This window comes from Peromyscus maniculatus, chromosome 1, assembly GCF_049852395.1.
Source record: "Peromyscus maniculatus bairdii isolate BWxNUB_F1_BW_parent chromosome 1, HU_Pman_BW_mat_3.1, whole genome shotgun sequence".
In the NCBI taxonomy this organism is placed as follows: Eukaryota; Metazoa; Chordata; class Mammalia; order Rodentia; family Cricetidae; genus Peromyscus; species Peromyscus maniculatus.
The window spans coordinates 109,715,948-109,739,261 of record NC_134852.1 but is presented as its reverse complement, the minus strand read 5'-3'; the positions used below and the strand labels follow the sequence as shown (position 1 = coordinate 109,739,261).

Genomic DNA, 23,314 nt, shown 5'->3' with positions numbered 1-23,314 from the left:
GTGGGGACCGGTTCTCACTAGGCTCTAAACCCCATGGGGAGCATTCACACCTCTCCTGCTCACCATTGTGTTATTGGCATGGTGTTCCTAGTCCATGCCCGGCATGTTTTGTCAGGGAAAGCAGGTAACAGCTTTGTTTAGGTCTATCATAGTATTGGCGGTTAACATCTTGGGAGGGTGGTACTTTTCTTAACCCAACTCCGCTGAGCGTAACTTCTGGCATTTAGCTTTACATAGCTCACTGTGGTGAGACACTTAAATTATCTGGCCTTGACAAATTGCAAAAAATTGAGACTACAGGATTTTCCCCCCCTCTCATACTGAAAATTGCAAAGCAATATCCCTAGGGGTCCAGTAGGTGGCGCCGCTTTCTCACTTTAGTGAAAAGAAAATTGGAACAGGAATGGAATTCAAGTCAAAAGGAGCAACGCTTTTCAAATGAAAGAAACGTAGATTGAAATAGCAACTGACTGATGAGTTTCGCAAATGTAAGCACATCAGCGGTCATCTCGAGTAGATGGTGAAGCTGCCATTGGTGCTGAGGAACAAGAGCAAGCTTCCAGATCTGTTTGGAGGCCTGTGCAATCCAAACTCCTTTGTTTATATTTTTTCACAGCATGCCATCTTTGAAATGTAGGATCCCTGACTTGTAATCTCAGCTTTGTTCCCCAACAGTGTTTTTAACAAGTCACTCAGCCTCTCTTAGTTTCAGGTGCCTCATCTCAAAAGTCAGGAAACCCTAGTTTGCTTCAGGGTTCTGGGCATGGCGGCATGCACCCTGATCTTAGCGGTTGGGAAGCTGAGGCAGGAGGAACTCAAGTTCAAAGTCAGCTTGGGCTACATCTAAGATCCTGTCTTTAAAAAAAAAAAAAAGCAGAAAACATTAGAATTATCTAGCCCAATGCCCTTATTTCATAAAGAAACTGGGGCTCATGGAGCCTTCCAGCCTCCATGCAGGTAAGTTCCATGCTGTAGGTGATAATCGACACAGCTGTCCTTGTATGTGATTAGCACATCTAAGGATAATGCAATGGAATCACTGTACACTTTCACGGCTCTTCCGTCTGTGAGGTTTGCCGCGGGCATCTTTGACTTACAGTAGCTGAGGTGGACAAGTGGGAGTGTTTTCATTCATGAGAGGATGCTGGAACCTGGGAGAGTGGAGGGGTTTTCATTCAACTGGCCTTCTAGGATTGAAAGGTTGAACAGTGGATGCTTACTTGCTCTTGGTTGTCCTGTGAGTGGGTCTAACTTGATGGCAGAGCACACACCCCTCATAGTACACAGTAGAACATTTAGAAGTCAGAATTTACAGTCTCAAGTTCAGCCTGTGTTTGAATGACATGGAGCTGAGCGGTGGATCATTTCTACTCAGGTCTTTGAAAAGTTGGAAAACTATTGGTGAAATTATTAAGGCCACTCCACATAGTTGAAAGGGAGGTTTATTTTGTGGGGTAACTCACAAATGAAGGGATAGGTAACAGAGTCTGGGAAAGGCGTGGCACAGTCCGGCGGTGTTCTCTGGAGAACTCTGCTCGATCTACCTCCAGCTTCCAGGGTCCAGGAACCAAGAGAGCTGGCACATCCGGATCTCGGGTCTCCAGGGTCCTCTCTTGGCCCTGCCTTGTAGGCGTGACCATTACCAAAGCCTCAGTGGGGGTTGGAACTTCCAGATCAAAGCTGGAATGGCTGCCTACTACAGAAAACTTTATTTTTTTATTGTATGTTTATGAGTGTTTTACCCACATATATGTAATTGCACCTCTTGAAACTTGAGTTATAAATGGTTATGAGCCACCATGTGGGTGCTGGGAATCGATCCTGGGTCCTCGTGGTGAAAGAACAGTAAGTGTTCTTAGCTTCTGAGCTCTCCCCAGCTCCTAAAAGTTGTAAAAGCTCTTCAAAGTTGTCCTTATATGTCCGTCAGTCATCACCTCTCCCTCACCCCCACAGAAGAAACAGAGACTGGCTAGCTCCTCAGGGCTCTTTGCTGCCTGTTATTCTAACACATCTTGGTGTCTGAGCCGATGTAGACCCTGGGGTAAGCTTGTTTCTGAACCATCCTTGAAGCAATACTTTGGGCAGATGCGGGTCTTTGAAAAAACTCACGTTGCTGGCGTCATTGCGAGGACCTCAAATGTCAGACGTTATACCAGACAGATACTGTGCATATTTCATTTAATCTGGAGCAGCTCCATGACAGAGCTGTTCTCAGCATGTGAACAAAGTGCCTCAGAAGGAAACCTTCAGCTGAGGACCCAGGATTATACAGCCGATAGATGGGCAGCAGGCTCTCCATTTGAGCTCGGGTCTGACTCACTCAGAAGCTTCTTCTGAACGGGACCACGTGGCATGTGTGTGTCCTTCACTTCAGATAGTGAGTCGGACACAGTCTCCAGTCTCTAGCTTTGCATTTAATTAGAGATGCCCACTGGCTGTGCAGTGTGAGAACTGGAGAGATGCCCACTGGCTGTGTGGTGTGAGAACTGGAGAGATGCCCACTGGCTGTGCAGTGTGAGAACTGGAGAGATGCCCACTGGCTGTGTGGTGTGAGAACCAGAGAGACTGCCCACTGGCTGTGCAGTGTGAGAACCGGAGAGATGCCCACTGGCTGTGCAGTGTGAGAACTGGAGAGATGTCCACTGGCTGTGCGGTGTGAGAACCGGAGAGATGCCCACTGGCTGTGTGGTGTGAGAACCGGAGAGATGCCCACTGGCTGTGCAGTGTGAGAACTGGAGAGATGCCCACTGGCTGTGCAGTGTGAGAACTGGAGAGATGCCCACTGGCTGTGCAGTGTGAGAACTGGAGAGATGCCCACTGGCTGTGCAGTGTGAGAACTGGAGAGATGCCCACTGGCTGTGTGGTGTGAGAACCGGAGAGATGCCCACTGGCTGTGCGGTGTGAGAACCGGAGAGATGTCCACTGGCTGTGCAGTGTGAGAACTGGAGAGATGCCCACTGGCTGTGCAGTGTGAGAACTGGAGAGATGCCCACTGGCTGTGCAGTGTGAGAACTGGAGAGATGTCCACTGGCTGTGTGGTGTGAGAACCGGAGAGATGCCCACTGGCTGTACGGTGTGAGAACCGGAGAGATGCCCACTGGCTGTGCGGTGTGAGAACCGGAGAGATGCCCACTGGCTGTGCGGTGTGAGAACCGGAGAGATGCCCACTGGCTGTGCAGTGTGAGAACTGGAGAGATGCCCACTGGCTGTGCAGTGTGAGAACTGGAGAGATGCCCACTGGCTGTGTGGTGTGAGAACTGGAGAGATGCCCACTGGCTGTGTGGTGTGAGAACTGGAGAGATGCCCACTGGCTGTTCGGTGTGAGAACCGGAGAGATGCCCACTGGCTGTGCAGTGTGAGAACTGGAGAGATGCCCACTGGCTGTGCAGTGTGAGAACTGGAGAGATGCCCACTGGCTGTGCGGTGTGAGAACCGGAGAGATGCCCACTGGCTGTGCGGTGTGAGAACTGGAGAGATGCCCACTGGCTGTGCGGTGTGAGAACTGGAGAGATGCTCACTGGCTGTGCAGTGTGAGAACTGGAGAGATGCCCACTGGCTGTGCGGTGTGAGAACTGGAGAGATGCCCACTGGCTGTGCGGTGTGAGAACTGGAGAGATGCCCACTGGCTGTGCGGTGTGAGAACTGGAGAGATGCCCACTAGCTGTGCGGTGTGATAACTGGAGAGATGCCCACTGGCTGTGCGGTGTGAGAACTGGAGAGATGCCCACTGGCTGTGCAGTGTGAGAACCGGAGAGATGCCCACTGGCTGTGTGGTGTGAGAACCGGAGAGATGTCCACTGGCTGTGTGGTGTGAGAACCGGAGAGATGTCCACTGGCTGTGCAGTGTGAGAACTGGAGAGACTGCCCCGGCCAGTGCTTTGAGCACTGCTGGTGCCCCGTTAGGCAAACTTGAGGCACACAGGGAACTAAGCTGTCCACCCACCCAGATCCACTAAAGCCACACCCATCAGTCACTGAGCTTGGCTTCCCTCTGGCTCCCCCACTCCCCTTTTCTCTTGGATCAAATTAACTTTTTTGACAGATGTTTGGAAAACAGTCTTATCCTGTAATTTATATTTATAAATCCTCTGCTACAGTGTGGTCCCATCCTCTCCCTTCACTGAAGCCAGAAAATAACCTGGGAAAGCGCCACGTTTCCTGTTAGGAGCTTGGAGGCCCTTGTCTTCTTAGCACAGTTTTTGAGCTTTTGAGAGTTCTAATGCCAAGAGATAGAGAGCCAGGCGTGATTCTTCCTTGAGATGGTTTAGATTCTTGCGAAGTAAACAGAAACAGCTTGAGGTTCGTCCTCCCCAGGACCCGGGGCTCAGCGTTTTGTTTGTTTAAAGTGCGGGCGCTTGTTTTGCTCTTCTCTTTCAGATTAGATTTGGAACGAGGACATTCTTGACTTGAAAAAGCCAGTGCTGTTTAAGCTGTTCTACAAGCTGGCGGCCCCCTCGCCCGGCTCTTCCTCTGCTCAGTAATGCCAGTAAGCTGGCTGTCACTGTTGCCTCCTCCGTCACCTCTGTTGTCCTCTCTCAGGTTACAGTCGATTTTGTGTGGACTTTCTTCCTTTAAGGCATTGCAGTTGAGGTTCGTGTGTGTGTGTGTGTGTGTGTGTGTGTGTGTGTGTGTGTGTGTGTGTGTGGTGTGTATGCATGCTCACGTGCGCGCCCATGTATAGAGATGGGGGTCAGTGGTAAGTGTCTTATTTCACTGCTTTCTACATCACCACCACCACCACCACCACCACCACCACCACCACCACCACCACCACCACCACCACCACCACCATCATCAATCATCGACAGCGTCTCTTACTGAACCCAGAGCTCATTGATTTGGCTAGGCTGGCAGTGACCTTCTTACCTCTATACCCTAAAACCAGTCGCAGACACACACAATTGTGCCTGACTTTTATGTTATTGGAAGAAACTGAACGCAAGTCTTCATGCTTGTCTGGCAGGCACCTCTGTGTCACTTTTACGGTCTTAGGATTTAGTGTTTTCTCTGCTTGGTGCACATTTTTCCATGAGTGAATGAAGTTCACTAGAGTCATATTCCTGTCTCCGCTGCACTCTGCTGTAAAACAGACATTGTACTCCAGGGATAGCCACTCTAGCAGGGTCCTCCTGTCCTCCCCAGACTCTGCACCCCCTTTCCACGTGAGAGCGTTTACGGTGGGACTTTTTACTTTAAAGTGCCCCTCGGACAAGCACCTCTTCCTTGTTGCTTCGAGTGTTCTTTAAAAAGTCATCTTTCTTTATTTTAGGATTCTCGCCTCTTCGCTTACAGTGCTGTCCTTACGGCACGGCGCTTCTCACTGTTTCAAGAGAGAGGAAAAGCATGTCTGAAACTGTGGCCAAATGGGGGGCAGGGGACTGTCCATATTGAGCGCAGTGTCTGAGAAGAGGTCTCCCCTCCCTCTTGAACAGCTTAGCATCTGGGCTTCATCAGAACTCGGGCAGAGGGTGTCCGGGCCTGCAGATGCTTAGCAGGGACACTTGCAGTTTTCCTCAGTTTCAACTTGGCCAGCACTTGCAAGTGTGTTAGTGTCCATGCAAATGTTCACATGGAACACGGGCTGTCTGTGGATTCAGCAGGTAGCCGCCCACATGCATACCGTACCGTAGAAAGGACTCTTCCCCATCAGGGGACAAGCCTCCAGCTGTGGTTTTTTTTCTCCTTGCCCACCTGAACTCCTGTGCTTGTCTTCAGGCTCCAGGGGCCCTTTGTTCTCCTTGGCACATTGTAGCTGAGTTTTAAAACGCGCGTGTGCGTGTGTGTGTGTGTGTGTGTGTGTCTGTGTGTGTGGTTGTGGGTACCCCTGGAGGCAAGAAGATGGCATTGGCTTTCCCCAGTTGGAGTTACAGATGGCTGTGAGCCTTTGACCTGGTGTGAGGAGCTCAGATCCAGTCTGTTTCATCCTGCCCAAGTCTCCCTTCCTGGCCAGCTGCACTTGGGTCAAGTGCTTGGGTGGTTCAGAGACTGGGGCCTCCCCGGCTCAAGCTCAACCAGGTTTTCCCCCCTCTCCCATTACGATTTTAACTAGTGACGAGCACCAATGTGCGTCTGTTCTCTTAGGTCAGATCATGAGGGCAGTCTTCCATCATCCCCTTTCTCTTTGAACCAATGCTGTTGGAGGTCAACACCTACTTCTTCATTGTGGGGTTGGTTTGTTTGTTTTTGCATTTCTAAGATGCTGATGTAATTACTTGTTTCAAATCAAGGCAGTGACATCTGTCTGTCCTCACTAATTAGTGGCTTGCAATGCCTTGCCAAAATTTGATTCCTTCTTTCTAAACCACCTTCTTAACATTTTCTCATGCTAAAGTTTGTCCTTATGACTTAGACCCATTTCCCTAGGACGGTTTTCTTGTCCTGTGGCATGTCACCCACATCCACCAATGGGTCTTCTGATGCTCCCACGATGCCTGGCGTTTTCCATGTCCTGTTGCCTGTTGGCTCATCTTTCTTGTCCGACTGTCCTGTGTGAAGGCAGAGTGAGCGTCTGAGCGAGCGTCTGAGCGAGCGTCTGCCTTCGGTATAGTTTATTGCTGGTGTGTGGCTCTGCACCTGGCATGTAGTGCTGGCATAACCAGTGCTTGCCGGGAGTGGATCGCGCGCCTGTGGCGGGGACCCCTGCAAGGTGTTAGCAGTCGTGAAGCTTCTTACCCAGAATTCTGTCTGTCTTGCCCAGTGGTTTCCAACCATTTCTCATAGACGCTTGTCATTTACAAATTATTATGCCATAACTGGAGCTCATCCTTTCAGCTTTTAGAATTATTTTTTGTCCAATTTTCCACATCATCATTAACTATTGTTCCATTTACCCCAGGCCTCCTGTCTCTGGTGAGGTTTGGCTCTCTCTCTTTCTCTTTCTTCATTTGCTCTATTCAGACAACTGGTCTCCATTTCTGGAATGCTCTCTCAGCTTGCCACCCCCAGAGGACTGGGTCCCTGCAGCGGTTTGCTGGTGGCCTGTGGCCTCTGCTGCCTGTGCCCACTCTGTCTTGCTCACCACATCTCACTAATCTTTCCATGGCACACTTGGGTTCTTTTAGTCCTTTGCTTTAAAGTTGCGCAGAGGAGATTTTCATTGTCTGCTGTGTGTGTGTCCCATTCTCGGCTCTAATTGCCATCTCACCAGCCTCGACTCCCTGCATTATGCTCCCTCCTAGCTCTGGCTCTGGCTCTGCCTCTCCCTCCCCACCCTTTCAGTTCCACTGTTATTGGGGTCAGAATTCTCAGTATTTTGGGGTGTGTGTATATTTGTGTGTCTCTGTGTGTGGCATATGTACATGTTTGTGTTTCTATATAAACATGGCTACTCTGAAAATAGCTACATGCTGAATCTGCAGCCCCGTGTCCCATAGGCACACATGCATGGATACTAATGCACTTTCAAGCACTAGCCGAGGTTGGACAGAAAAACTGCGACTCTCTCTGCCAGTGTTTGTCTTCCTCAGCCATGGTCCACCTTTGAGCCATCTCCCTGGCCCTGTGGACTTTTATAATGGTCAGCTAACAGGTAGTTGAGCCCTCTGCCTCCTCCAGTTCATCACATGAGTCATTCATTTCCTAAGTGACCTTCTTCCTCTGCAGCTCTGATAGTCCCGCTGCAGGGCTGGAAACCCTTCCCGAGTCTCGTTGCCCGCAGTTGTCTGCATTTCTGGCCCGGGATCAGGGCTCCCATCCTGCTTACACAGCCGTGGCTCCCACTGCTTTCATCTGGAGGGCTCCAAATAGTTTCCACGTTACTGAAGCCGAACAACCCAGGCCGCTGTTTGATTTTTCCTGAATGCACCTTGTGTTGCCGCCGCCATGCTTTGGCCAAAGGTGTTCAGTCCGGGTGGGGCTTTCCTCCCCCGCCATTCAGCTTTTCAGGACCATTTAACCTCCCCAAATACTGCCACCTCTGCAGCCTTTGATGTTCTGTGCTTCTGCATGGAGTCCTCGCCACATCAGAATGCCTGTGTAGCTTCTTTTGGTCTTAAGCTAGTCTTATGACCCCTCTGTTTATTTATTTCACTTGGACCTTTACCTGGCATATGTACTCTCTGAGGATGGTGAGAAGCTAGCCTAATGTTCTTTGTGGATTAGGTGTTTAGTAAATGAAATGAGTAAATGTGTATGTAACCTGATTGGCTTTACAAGTAGTTACCCTACCAAGTGAAATTTTTTCTTTTCTTTTTTTTTTTCAATTTATTTTTAATTTTTTTCTACCTGTTTATTTTAATTTTTTTGAGATAGGGTCTTATTATGTATCTCTGGCTGTTCTAGAACTTACTACATAGACCAGGCTGGCCTTGAACTCACAGAGATTCACCTGCTCACATGCTGGGATTAAAGGCGTATGCCACTATGCCCAGCAAGTGAGTTATTTCTGTGTTGCTTTTGTAGATGTAAGGATGCTAAGAAGAGCTGAAATGTCTCTTGGTTTTCAAGGTGAACTTGCTGGGTACACTAACAAAGCATATATTTTGAGTGGTCTGTAAACCAACAATGCTTTGTCTTTACGTTTTCAAGAATTTGAAAGAGGAAATAAAGAAGAGTGTGTTCCAGATAGGACAGTGCAAAGTGGAAAACACTATCTGAGTTTTAATTGTCTCCCCAACCCCCTGCCTCAGGACTGGGGATCAAGCTCAGGGCCTCATCTGCCACTTAGCTATATTCCCAGCCTCAAAAATACCCTCTGACCCTTTATGGAAGAAGTCTGCTGACCACTAGTCTAGAAATACACCTGATCTGCCTGGGGTTGCTGCTCGCTGGAGATGGGAACCTGTCTGCTTCCCTGACAATTTACCAGACCCCCGCCACAGAGAGCAGTTCCCTCTGTGGAAAAAAAAAAAAGATCCTTGGGCCCAGTTTCAGAAGAGTCTTGAGTGGCATACAAATCTTCCCTGGGCTCTTTGGCACTTGACAGTATCTCCCACAGATAACCGGATACAAATGAGCCATTCCTGTCCATTATAACGTTCATCAGAGCCTGGAGGATTGCTCTGCTGGTCCAGTGAGATGTCAGTGAGAGTGAGGCTCTTAGCATATTTGAAGAATGTTAATTGCTAAGTGTGGGCTGAAGCCAAAGGGCTTCATAATGTCCTTAAGCTGCTTTAAATGTACATAGACTGAGAATTTTAGAATCAGAAAAGGTCTGGGAGATCATCAAGTTTAGCCGCTTAAGAGCCGGGGGCTTCGAGCCAGACTGCGTGGCTCTTCCCCTTAATCCTCCTGTGTCTCAGTTTCCTCACCTTTAAAGTGGGGCTAAGAATAGCTCCTAGCCACTGGGCTTGCAGCAAGCTCCAATATTCTCCATAGCAGCATTTGAACGGCAATGCTGACTGTGAGACAGGATTCTCTGCACATGCATGTGTTCATAAGCATTCATGTTTCATTAGTGTTTTTAGTGGTTATTTTATAGTTACAGACACTGAAGACTAGAAGAGTTAAATTATTTTTTTCCTTGCCTGACAGGCAGAGTGGGCTAAAGCCTGCCCGCAGCTTTTCATTTCAGTGTTTCCGTGTTACCTTGTTGCTTGTAGATGTGGGGATGTACGTGCACGCGTGTGTGCATGCATGTGGAGGCCAGAGGTAGATGCCCGTGTCTTCCTCCGTCACTTTCTACCGTATTTTTTTTTTTTTTTTTTTTTTAGCAAGGTCTCTCGTTAAACCTGGTGCTCCCAGATTCCGGGGAGGGGGGCGGGGGGGGGGGGCTGGTTGACCAGCAAGCCCCACGGATCCTGTCCCACTAGTGCTGGTGTTAGCAAACCCATGTCGCTGCACCGGGCCTTTACGTCAGTACCAGGATCTGAACTCGGCCTCGTGGTTATGTGGCAAGCTCTCTACTGACGGAACCATCTCCCTGGCCCCTTGTTTTTATTTTCACACACGATCGTACTCAAGCTGGCCTGAAGCTCACAATTCTGTCTCAGCCTCCTAAGTGGTGGGATTACAGGCATGTGTCACCACAACTGGCTTAGATGATTGAAAAGAATTATTTTACTTTATATGTATGAATATTTTGCAAGCATGCCTTAATGTATAATACATGTGTGCCCATACCCTGGAACGGAGGTTAAAGCCAACCATAGGGGTACCAGGAATCAAACCCAGGTCTTAGGCAACACCTGCTCTTAACTGCTAAGCTACCTCTCCAGTCCTTGGGTGATTTTTATAGCCAGAAAAAATTATTTGCGAGCTTTTTGGCTAAAATAAGAAAACAAAATCATTTTATAGTTAGTTAATACATTGTCTCCTGTCAGTCCTGTTTCTCCTCATCTGCCTTCAGGATATGTACATAATTTCATGAAATTTACGTTCTCTTCATATAACTACTGCCTCTATCAAGCTGAAAAGCATTTTCTCATCCTAAAGAAAACTTAGAGGGCTGAAAAGATGGCTCAGTGTTTAGGAATGCTTCCTACTCTTACAGAGGATGTGAGTTCAGTTCTCAGCACCCACATCAGGTAGCTCACAACTGTTTGTAACTCCAGCTCTGGGGGATCTGATCCCTCTTCTGGCCTCTGTGAGCACGTGTACTCATATGCACATAAACACGTAAGACATAGACACATCAGTAAAAGTTAATCACAAAGAAAACTTGGTCCTCCACTGTGCCTTTCTCCAAGCACTTGATGGCTCTCAGTCTGCTTTTGGTCTTTACAGATGGACGTGTTCTATATATTCCATGTAAGTGGGATCACACAGCGTGTGATCTTTCAGGTCTAGCATCTTTCATTTAACGTGTTTTTGTACTTGTGTATAATATATATTATCTGCATATTATATATAACAGCACTTCACTTTTCTGTGGATGTACCATACTTTCTTTATCCATTAGCTCTGCATGAGCATTTGGGTCGTTCTGTCTTTTGGCTGTTGGTGCTATCATTTGAGGGCAATCCTTGTTTGAGTGCCCGTGTCCAGTTCTCATAGGTAAGAGCATGAGAGTAAAGTTGTTGTTATCCTCTAATTCCACTTCTAACGTTTTGAGGCATTGCTGAATTTTCCTTTTCGTTGGTAACAACATTGATCTGTAAGGGTTCTGATTTTTCTGCTCTTATTAGCATACGCTGTTAATTATTATTATGTTATGTTATAGCCATTGTGGATGAAGTAACAGTTTTCATTTCTCTAGTACCAGTACTGCCAAGAGTGTCCACTCAGATGCCTGTTGGCCTTTGTCATGTTTCCTTTGTAGAAATCTATCCTCCATTACATGAAATATGTAGAATGTAGAAATTTATAGAGACAGAAAGATTAGATGTTATCTCAAGATGGATAAGAAAGGAATCTAGAGCAATGATTTCCTAAGTACAGAATCTCTGTTTTGTGTGATGGAAAAGCCCCACAAATGGACAGTAGTATGAGAACATAATATCATGAATGTAATAAATCAATAAAATTAATGTAATTATTGTCATAAATGTAATTATTGAATGGGTACTGCGAATGTAATCAATGAATACCACAAATGTAATTAATATCATGAGTGTAATTAATGAATATCATGAGTGTAATTAATGAATATCATGAGTGTAATTAAAAAAAAAAAGAAAAAGGAATCCATCCTCCAGTTCTTTGCCCACTTTAGCATTCAGCTGTTTCTTTTTGCTGTTAAATTGTAACAGATTTTGGATACCTTTAGTTAGCTATATATGAAGTCTTTTCTACTGTCCTCTGGCTTGTTTTCTTCTTATGTTAATGTCCCATATAGAGTTTTAAATGTTAGTAAAGTCTAATTGTTTCTTTGGTTGGCCATGCTTTGGCTGTCATAGATAAGACTCTGTTAGTTTTAAGCTTACCAGCTTTGTTCTTAAGGTTTTAGTTAATTGGGGTAGCTATTGTTGACTGATGAGGTGGATGCAGCTTTCCCCCTGCATTTGCCTATCCAGTTGTTTCAACACTGTTCACTGAAGACCTTGTTTCTCTCTTGAATGGTCCTGGCCCCTGGGTCTTGATGTGATAGTTGATGATTTTTAGTACATGGGTTAATCTGTCTCTCCTTTCTCAGTTCCGCTTCTTTCCTTTCTTTGGCCGTCCTTCTGCCTGTACCATCTTGTTGTGATTGCTGCTGCTTTTCAGTACATTTTGGAATCAGAAAATGTAAGTCTCCTTTGTTCTCTTTTCAATATTTTTTCTGTTGTCAGCCTCCGCTGACTCCATGTGGATTTAAAGTTGGCTTTCCCACTTCTGTAGAAGAGGCAGATGGGGTTGTGATAGAGAGGTGATGTTTTGTGAATGGGTGCGGGCATTGTTGCTGCCTTGACAGTATCCAGAACAGGAGATGTTTTCCCATTTTATTTTGGTCCAGTTTAGGTATACTTTGTATTTCTTGCCTAATTGTCCTGGCTAGGACTTTGGTTGGATCATGTGCTAGATTGTTTTCCCTCTTTCAAGGCTAAGTGTATGAATAGTCCACATTTGTTTGTCTTTTCCTCTGTCTGTGGACTGGCGGGTTGATTCCACCCATGGGCAGTTATGAATAAGGCTCCTATGCCCACAGAGACACAAACCTTAGATCCAAATCCTGGCTTTCTTTTGGGAATATACACAGAAACAGTTGCCAGAGTACATGGAATAATCATCTTAATATGCTGCTAGATGAGTTCTGTAACATTTTGTGGAAGATTTCAGTGTTTATATTTATAAATAGTATGTGATTTTCTTATGCTTTGTTTGGTTTTGGTGTAGGAGTTGTAGTGATCTCATACAGTGGCTTAAGAAGTCCCTCCGACCATCTCCTCCCCTCCCTTCCCCTCCCTTTTCTTTCCTCCTAAGACTTTGAGCTGGATTGTTGTTATTATTATTATTATTTTAATAATTCTAGGATTAACTAGTCTTCTATCCCCCACGTTTAGACTTTGTTTTTATTTATTTCTCCTGTTAGTCTCATGGTATTGAATTTAACTTCTTTATGTATGAAAAGTCTGTATAGATTTTGTGTTTCTTCTTGAGTCATTTTTGGTACTTGATGCATTCCTAGAAATTTTTACTTTTTCCAGAAATTTCCACATGGAATTTCATAGTGGCTGTATTAACTTCCATCCCTCCTTTTCCCTCACATCCTTGCTGGTATTTCCTTTCTTTCTTTCTTTCTTTCTTTCTTTCTTTCTTTCTTTCTTTCTTTCTTTCTTTCTTTCTTTCTTTCTTTCTATCTACCTATCTATCTATCTATCTATCTATCTATCTATCTATCTATCTATCTATCTATCTATTTATCTATTTATCTATTTTGCTTTTTTTCAAGACAGGGTTTCTCTCTGTAGCTTTGGAGCCTGGCCTGGATCTCACTCTGTAGACCAGGCTGGACTTGAACTCACAGAGATCCACCTGCCTCTGCCTCCCAAGTGCTGGAATTGAAGATGTGCGCCACCACTGCCAGGCCTGCCAATGTTTATTATTAATTAAAAATGTCTGTGCTGTGGTTATAGCTGGTACTTAGGTTTGCTGCATGCCTCTCACTTTGCGAATATTAACTTTTCCTATGACATTTATGAGGTGTGGTCTGCTGTCAGTTCTGTGTTACACGCAGAGAAAACAATTCCCTAAGAAGGTTTAGGTGACAGTCACAGAGCTGGTGTATTGAGGGCTTGAAATAGAATTCTGACAGTCCGAGTCCAGAGGCTTGTTTGAGTCAGGGTCACAGGAAGCTCAGGCTGGCCTCAAACTGCTATGTAGCTAAGGATAACCTTGAACTTCTGATCTCCCTGCCTCTACTTCCCATGTGATGGTTGCATGTACACCATCACATCTTGTTTATAAGTGCGGCCGATGGAACCCAGGGCTTTGCACATTGCTGGACACCAACAGCTACAGCCCCTGTGGCCTGTCTTGTTATTACCTACAATTTATACTGCCTTTCTCAAGTGTCAGAGATACCTGCCTCGTCCCTGTGTCACTGTGCTCTTGTTGGAAACCATGGTACTGGCGTGGGTGGGAACACTTGTTTTTATCCCCCTGGGTAGGACTGGGGCTTCCAGAGAAGCATGGTATTTGGGGCTCGGCCTAGCAGAAAGAGTAGCACGCCCTTCTGTAGTCGCGTAATGTACTGAAAGACTCCTGGACTGTCCCTGGGAAGGTAAGCACAGTCCTCATCTGCGGGAATGGTGAGAAAGAATTGATTTTAATGCACTCAGCGGAAAGGCTTGACAGCGCCTCCACAGAGGTTACACTTCACTTTGGGAAGTCTCCGACATTGTAAGTGGACCCAGGTCTTTATAAGTTATATCCAGAGAAAGGCAAATGTGCTTGATCTATGCATAGGTTTTGCTTCTTTTTCTTTACTTTCTTCACCAATGTCTTTCAGGGTCATCCAAACGCACAGAAGACCATCCTTCAGGTGGATCAGAACTGTGTCCGCAATTCTTACGACGTCTTCTCTTTGCTGCGGTAAGAAACTCCTTAGAGCCCCCTGGATTTGGACGGCTCTCTCTCATTGTGCGTCTGTGATGCTGCAGTGTGAGGGGAAGCGTTGGAGCTTGAGAAGCCATTACTCAAGCTTAGCATTTTTTAGTGAAAGCTCCATAAATTCTGTAGCTGCAGCGATTTAAGTTTATCTCCTCGACAAAGTCTTTGAAAAGCCATTTCCTCTCACTGGGCAGTGGGAAAGAGCGGTGGGCAGCTGGAGATCTTAAAACAGAAACTGAGGTACTGGCTGGTATGGCCTGTAAGCTGCAGAGTGAGTTCATATCAGGAACGTCCCAACTCTTCCTTCCCCAGGAGAGCCCACCAACAGTCCTAGGCATGACGTAGACGTTTGGCTTGTTCTCATCTTAAAAGGATCCCGTATGACAGGCCAAGGAGCTTTGTGGACAGCTGAGGCTCAGAGGCTTCAGTGCCTCAGCTCTCTGTCTGTATAGAAAATGTTTGGGGTTCATTTTGGAAGATTGAAAAATGTGGCTTCACATGTGGTAGATGATCAGGATCATTTCCCAGGGGGCGCAGTCAGCAGTGACACTCAGCCCTTGTCACTCAGCTGAGACTGCTGGTTGAAATGTGACTTGGGTAGTGTTTTTCTAATGTTTACCTAACACATCATAAATTGTAGACCATTACATATCCTCTAGATTTTCTAGTGGAAGAGTCCAGAAGGATTCGTAAAGAATGATTATTTTATAAACATTATACAAGGGGCCTTTCCTTTGTGAGCCTTGAATCTTGTATTCGATGACATAGAGTTTGGTTACAGGGCTTGTGAAAACTGCTCTTACGGGATCGTGATTCTAAAGCAACCACATATGGTGATCACTTGACTTGTGTCTGAGAGGTGTCTTCAGTTTGACTGCTTAGGATAAGTAGCGGAACAGATAGGATTTACTAATTGACCAGACATTCTTTTGAGTCTGTTGAACTGGGAACATAGTAAGTGTTAATAGAGTGCCCGGAAATCGTTGAAATGTAAATAAACAGCTAACAGTTCCTGACCTGTTCTTAGTAAAATGATAGTAAAAGAGCACTTTTAAAAATGATATTTTCTAAGTATGAGATTGTGTGATCTTACTAGAGAAATCAATAAAATTACAAGAAAAAAATTCCCAAATCATAGAAAAGGGAGGCATTTAGGATAGTGCAACAGAGAAAAGAGAGTACTTTAAAGGGTGCTGAGAGCTCTAAGTTATTGCAGAGAATAGGAGGTAAAGAGATATGATACCATATATAGGAAGTGCTGTGAATGGGGCAGCAGGTATAGCTCAGGGGAAAAGCATTCACCCACCATGTGCGAGTTCCAGAGTTCAATCCCCAGTGCCTCTAAAGTCCCTGTTGACTCCAGTTCATTTAACTTCTCTGGTTCTTGTGATGGAAGAAGTGGTGTCAGTTACTAAGTAAGGAAGCTGTATAATTTACAAGTGTTTCCTATCACTGTGTGGTAACTCATTTCTACATAACAATATAGACTCACTTTTATGTCGGGTGTGGTGGTGTATGCACATTGTGTGTGTGTGTGTGTGTGTGTGTGTGTGTGTGTGTGTGTGTGATGAGTATGCACATACAGAAGCCAGAGGGAAGCATTGGATGTTTCACTCTGTCACTCTCCTCCTCGCGTGCTTGAGCAGGGTCTCTCACTGAGCTGTAGCCTGCATCTCTGCTAGTGAGCTCCCGAGGTCTTCCTGTGTCGGCCCCAACACTGTGGTTACAGTCCTGTTAGCCACGCCCAGGCTTCACTGGGCTCCTCATGTACCCATCAAGCCCTTTCTCCAGGCCCAAGACCAAGTTTTTCTGAGCCAGATGAAATGTCTGTTTATCAACCAAATTACCCCCTGCACTGAATGAAGCACCCTAGGCCCAGGAACTCTTAGTTGTACTTGTCAATGTTAGTGACCATTGTTCCAGTTCTTGCAGACAGCAGCAGGCAGCCATTGTCTGCTTTATTGAAAGCATTGCTCTCCTCCCCGTAGCTTTTTGTGGCGGTAGACGTGGAATGCTTGCCGGGAAACTTGTCTCTCTCTCTCAGACTTTCTTTGTTCTTTTCTCTACTCAGTTAACATTGTCCTTGAATGGGGATATTTAAAAAAAAAATCTATTTTCTTTTCCTGGTTCTTCTTGATTTATAACATTTTTTGCTACTTGGTCTATAATTGAAAACATAGCCAAAAGCTGGACATGGTGGTACGAGCCCATAATCCTGGCACTTAGGAGGTGCAGGCAGGTGGGTCAGGAGATAATAATCATCTCTGGCTACATGTCAAATTCAAGGCCGGTCTGGACTATGTGAGACTCTGTCTCCAACAACAGCAACACCATAGTGTCTGCGTTTGTTACTAACCCGTAGCCCCAGAGTGAACTTTGGTCTCCTGATTCTGTCTTTTAGGAGTGGATTCTAATTAATAACTTGTACAGGCTAGGGGCTATAGTTGTACTCACCTGCCCTAACACTGAGGGAAGGTGCTTTCAAGGTCGAGGCCAACCTGGGCTACATAGTGAGTTTCAGCCAGCCAGTCTCAAAATTAAAAATTAAAATAAAAAAAAAATCTTTCACTGTATTGTCGTGCTCATAGTTTCTTTGTATTTTTTGCTTGTGGGTGTCATGGAAAAATAGAGACTCTTGTGAGTTAGGACTTTGGAACACGTAGACTAGGGAGTTTTATACGGTTTTGTGGGACATCCGCCAGCTCAGGTGCTTTGGCTCATGCTGGAGACCCTAGGTGACTCCTAGGTTAGTTAAGAGTCTGCAGGAGAAGCAGGGCTTCCAGAGTCCTTCGGGGTGGGGGGAGGCAGTTAGAGCCCTCTCAGGCTGAAGATCCGTCCTCCAGTAAACAGCTAGCTGCTTTGCTCTGTGCCCCTACTTCCGGATGTCCACCACAAGGTGTCAATGTTGTTCTGTAACTGACATTTGAATTGTCAGTTACTTTCCAATCTGGGGTGAGCAAGCTGGCGTGGAGGGCTTCAGTGGAGTATAAATCGGTGTTAGGAAATGCTCTCAAATAGCATTCAGGCTTTAGGGGCTTAGGCTAATTAGATAATGGGGGAGGAGGGCTCTGGGTTTGTTGCTGTTGTTGCCTTTAGGGTTTTGTTTTGTTTTGTTTTGTTGTTTTGGTGGTGGTGAGTTACTGAATGGTTATAGAGAGGAGAGAGGGCTATGGTGCGGTGTAAGTTTAGAATTCTAACCCTGGTGTCATCGTGGGGTAGACATCGGGTGAGACTGCAGTCAAGGGGTCACATCTAATCCTGCTGCTTTTTGAGGGTAAAGAATTGTTTGGGGTGTCATCCTCACCCCACCCTTCACCCTTTCTAAAGAGGGTGCTGTATTGTAGTGCGGCCGGCTTTCTGCCCGCTCACTCGTTCCCTTTCCTCCTCGGAAATGCCTTGCTCTTTCCAGGTTAATATATACAGAACAGCTGTGAGACAGCACTGGCCGTGGCCCTCTGCCTGGCCCCGGTACTGAAAGTGCTCTAGGTTGGTAGACTGGAGCAGGGCTTTTGTGGGATCCTTGCCTTTGCTTCTGTCTGGGCTTGTAAGTGGGGATGGTGTTTGTCTCATACAATTAGGAATATCGGGAGGGTGAACTAAGGCGAGGTCTGTGGAATCCCTCAGACAATCTGGGGGCACCTGGTGGGTGACAGACAGCCTTCCCTCTGCTCTGCTGTCAGCCCCTCTTCGACGCCAGAGTTCTCAGCTTGAGTCACTGGCTCTTCAGCTTACCATCATTTCCCCTTTGCCTGCATGCCATTCAGACATTCACTTCCGCTTTGAAAATTAGCGGCCCATCCTGACCAGTCACAATTTTAAAATGTCTTGTCTCCTCTCACTGACGGCATTGAAGCTTCTGGAGGAGGGATTCTCCCCCTGGCCATGTCGTCCTCTTTGTCTGGGGTTCCTGGCCCAGAGACTCCTGTCAGCTCGGCTCTGCTACCACAGTTCAGCCAGCCTCCAGTTAAAGTCCTGCTGTCTGCCCTTCCCTCCGATCCACAGTCTGTTTACCGGGGCTCTTGGGCATTTGCAGCCCTTGAGGAGCCTCAACTCCAGTGTGGCCGGATTCCCTCATCGGCTTTATCCTCTGCCCCTTCCCTTTCTCCTCTCTGGGGTTTGCGCCACCCCAGTCACCCAAGCTCTAGACATCGTAGTCATTCTTGTTTTCTCCGCTCTCCTTCCTTCCCTGGTGCTTAGCTGGCTCTGAGTCCTCTCCAGCCTTTGCCGGGGGCTCCTGTATCACCCTCCTCCCCTGTTCTTCTTCTCCTAATAGTCGTTTCACTCCAGTATTCCTCACATGCCATCAGAGCTGTGCTTTGTTGGACATTTTACAATAATAAAGCTTGGGTGACTGTCGGGTGGCTCAGGGTAAGAGCGCTTGCTGCTTTTGCAGAGGACCCAGGTTTTGTTTCCGGCACCCACGTGGTGTCTCACGGCCGACCATATGTAACTCAGTTCTAGGGACTCCAGTGCCACTTTTGACCTTCATGGGCTCCTGCACACATGGTGCACATAGATACGCTCAGGCACACAGCAAAAAATAAATACGTCTTAAAGGAGCGGAATCGGGTGTGCTGGCATTAAAGGTGGGTACCACCTTGCCTGGCCCAGCATTGGTGGTGGTGATGATGCCACTCTCTTCCATACGATGTCACTTCTGTGGTAACACCCGTTCTTTTCCCTTTTTACAGATGAGGAAGTTGCACCACAAAGCAGTTAGTCGCTTAGCCGCCGTCACAGAGCTGGGTGGTGGGAGGGTCTGTCTTCAGACTCAGCTGTTCTGGGCCCAGACCCCGGCTTTGTAGTCAGCCTGTCTGACCTCTTTGCAGTCCCCAGGCACCCGCCACAATGCTGCCCGAGCAGTCTGTCAAAGGTGCGTCAGCCTTGTCACTGTGGACTTAGTTACGGAACCATTCTGTGCAGCATGAAGTTCACACCAACTGTGGTGTTCAAAGGCCGTTGAGAACACACCTCTTTGGAACTGTTGTCTTGTTCCCAGCTTGCCCCACTCTGTAATTAATAGCTGTTATTTCTAGAGCGCTTACTGAGTCCAGGTTAGCCCTTCCCTCCTTTCTGCTCAGCACCCCACACTGGGAGCCTCCTGGCTGATTTGTATTAGCCCCAGCACACAGTTATCGTCTAGGTGAAGAAGATGGTCTTACCAACACTGTTTCTCAGCACACACATGAACGTGTTTCATTATGACATTTTCATTCATACTTCGTTTTGGTGGATCCCCCTCCCACCTCCTACCAGCTCCTCTCCCCATCTCCCTCACCCGCCCTCCTTGGACCTTCCCATTCCCATCTCCCCCTTTCCACTTTCAGTCACGTGTGTTATCTCACCTGTTCCATCACACTTCCTTAAAAATCTCTTTCCCCTTCTCCTGGGCCTTTCTTGGTTTTTACCCTCTTTCCTCCCTCCGCTACGAATCCCTGGATAGAAATGCTGTTTCCACTGACTGCATCTCACTCTTCTCCAGGCTACGGCAGGCCAAGGTGCTGTCATTTCGGTTACTCTTTGCAGATGGCAAAATGCGAGCTGTGAAAAATGTGCTAGGTAGTTATCTCCAAAGTGTTGAAAGTGCCGTCAGACCAAGGGCCGCGCTGCCACTCTTCTCTCTGGTCTGCTCCCCTGCAGCATCCGATGAGGTTTTCAGAAATCTGTGGCTTCTAACCTTTCTCTTTTCCGTAGGTTTTTCTGAAAAGCCTTCATTTGGCCCTCTAGAGGCAAATTCCCTCCCCTTCTTGGTGGATAACACTTTCGCCTATAAACTTTCTATTTGAAAAGGGACCAGCTGTCCAATGGCCAGTAAGTTATTCTGGGAGTCATTTTAGAGACCCTGGGACAAGAGCATACGAGTCAGTCTTTAAATGTGGATGAGCATACGAGTCAGTCTTTAAATGTAGATGTGACGCTCAGCTTTTTGGTGTGGGGAAAGCTGTGTTTCCTTTCTCTCCTTAGGTTGTCTCTAGAGGCAATGACAGCTATAGACAGTTAAGAGCACCACGTGTGCAGAAAGTGCCAGAGAGTTGATGGAGTAACAGTCATGTTTCTCTGCCCAAGGCAGAGGCCTGCCTCTCCCCCAGGGTCTGGGTGTTCATTTCAAGTCAGCAGGCGGAGAATGGAGGGGTTGGATGAAGATACACACACTGACAGCATGAAGCACACCCTGGGAATTTGCTCTCTGTGGTTCTTAAATAGTCTTGCCTTATAGTATCACGGAAAAGGAGGTGTGTGTGTGTGTGTGTGTGTGTGTGTGTGTGTGTGTGTGTGTGTATGTGTGTGTGTGTGTGTGTGTGTGTGTGTGTGTGTGTGTGTGTGTGTGTCCCCGTCCGTCCGTCCTCATCCTGCATCCCTGACCTAGTCATTGCACTAATGGCGTCTGCATTTTGAGCCACAGCAGGAAGGTCCATCCAGGTCCATGGCTGCGCACTAAGGCAGGCTGGTAACCATCGGCCAGGTCCCAGTATGTGTGCATTTTCCCATCAGGTCCCATGGTTGTTATGTTGTCAGTGGGAAAGAACACTGATTATTAAGCCCTGGTAGACCTAGGGTAAGTTTTAGAAAGGTTCTCAATCAGAATATAAAGTTTTGGTATTCCATGCAAGTGCGGGTAAAACAATTTGTGTTTATGTATAATGACATATTTCTTTTATTTTTAATTTTTCCCTTTTCTCTCTACATAATGTAGATATATCTGTGCCTGTGTACATATTCATAAAGGCACATACATTGCAAAAATAGGATTTTAATAAATGTTGGTGTGATTTTAGGTGGTCCCCCCTTTACTTTTTGGCTTTTCTTTGTAAACTCCCTTTTCCCATCCCTTGCCAGAAAGCCACCCAAACACAGAGCACATATGATCCCTCGTCACACATGGCTGTCAGCAGGCTCCCGTCTCATCTGTAGCTGTCTGTGTTTTCCCACGCTCTCCGCGTATGTCGTCGATCTTATGTGTGGATATGGCTTTAATTACCGATTTACAAAATGGAATGGAAAGTGTATACAGTAATGATTCTGCATCTTGATTTTTCTTACTCAGTATCGTGTGTGCAAACTCCTTCAGTTCATTCTTTTAATGATTTAATGATAGTCCCTGGTGGAGTTTAACCACCTTCATTCCACCATTATCCCTTCTTTATTTTCACATGTCCTTATATTTAAAACTTTTCTTTTGCAACCCAAGGACCAAGGAATGAAAGATTTAAAAAGTTACTTTAAAATACCATTACAACTTTTCCATGTCAATCACTTAAGACAGAATAAACATGTCAATATCATCTTGTGGACATATGTGCTGCTTTAGTCAAGTCTTCCCCGGGAGTGTGTCTTTTGATTTTATCTTGTTGTTGTTTACTTTTTAAACTTAGCTTTGTGCTCTGACAGTTTCAGACCTGTTCTGTGTAGTGCTCTCCGGGCACTTTCCCTGTTCCCCGATCTCCTTCCAGCCCTTCCCGCCCTCCAGTCTCCCGCCCGGTCGCTTCCCCAGGTTTGTGACTTTGGTGTTGTTTTAGAAAGCATTTAACATAACCAGGGTTATCTGTGTGACCTTTGGATTGGAACGATCCACTGGAGGCTTCAGGGGTCACCAGTGGGCTCAGTGAAGCACCCATCACCTTTGATAGCCATCTCCTGTTTTCACCGATTCTAGTCTCTTAGTGTTTGCTTTGCCAGTGTGTACAGTGCTGAAGTGTGTCTGTGTATGTATATTTGTGCACACGTGTGTGATATGACACACACATGCTCTTAGATATTTTATTTCTGAGTGTTAGAATCCTAGGAGTGAGGTTTCTTTTAAAGATTTATTTGTTTTTATTTTATGTGCATTGGTGTTTTGCCTGCATGTATGTCTGTGTGGGGGTGTTGGATCCCCCGGAGATAGAGTTACAAGCACTTGTGAGCTGCCATGTGGGTGCTGGGAACTGAGCTCAGGTCCCCTGGAAGAGCAGCCAGTGCTCTTAACCTCTGAGCCATCTCTCCAGCCCCCTTAATGGAAATTTTTGATTAATTGAATTTTTATATTAACTTTGGGACAACTATCATTCTTACGTTAGTATTCCCATCTAAGATATGCCTTTATGTTGGCCCCTTTTGCTCATATTTCATTTCTTCAGTAACATTTGGTGGTTTTCTTCGTGTGATCATTTGCCTTTATATTAAATTTGCTCTCAAGTACGTTAGAGAGTTTTGTATATTATTTTATATAAAGTAGCCACTCATTTTGATGAAAACATTCCTATTTTAACTGTAACTTTCATTTCTGTTCTTGTTTACACATTGCTATCCAAGGAAAAAGCTATAATTTTAAGGAGATCTTATACTCGGTTACTATATCCAATTATTCATCTTCTTATCACCCCCCTCCCAACCTTTTGTGGCATACATTGCCAGGCATGGCTTCTTGTTTTCTGAGGAAAGTTCTCTCTTGGTTTTCTTGGTGTACACATTGTTGTTAAAGGATATGAAAGGATACACCTGGAGAGCATGGTGGTGCCTACCTGTAATGCCAACAGTTGGGAAGCTGAGGCAGGAGGATCTCTAGTTTATTGGATATTCATAGAGAGTGGGAACATAGAGAGTTAATCACATGAGTCATTCCAAAGCCCTATGGAGGATTTTGGCTTAGCATAAAAGTGACTTTTCAACTGTTATTAACACGATGGGTGAAGAGGCGAAGAGTATCGTTGGAGAGCAGTTAAGTCTGTGGATAGTCTTCTGCCCGAGACACGCTCTGTCTCTGCCCAAGTGCGCCTGCCCGGGCTTGGATCCACAGGGTGACTTGACTAAGGCAACTTTGTTTAAGATGTCACTGAGAATTAAGGCTTCGCCATCACGCCCCTCATGGCTGCCTTGTAACTCCATTCTTGCCGTGCCAGGCATGTTCTAAGGCAGCTTTCCAAGGGTT

General features: G+C 46.2%; 1 protein-coding gene across 3 annotated transcripts in view; it reads left to right on the top strand.

Annotated features, from left to right (window-relative positions):
* Positions 1-23,314, top strand: part of Uvrag (UV radiation resistance associated) — a 277,558-nt gene that overhangs the window by 71,223 nt on the left and 183,021 nt on the right. For all 3 annotated transcript variants that reach the window (XM_076547989.1, XM_076547997.1, XM_076547992.1), the window contains one exon: positions 14,306-14,388. In XM_076547989.1, the coding sequence (XP_076404104.1) occupies positions 14,306-14,388 (83 nt within the window). The remainder of the gene's footprint in view (positions 1-14,305; positions 14,389-23,314) is intronic.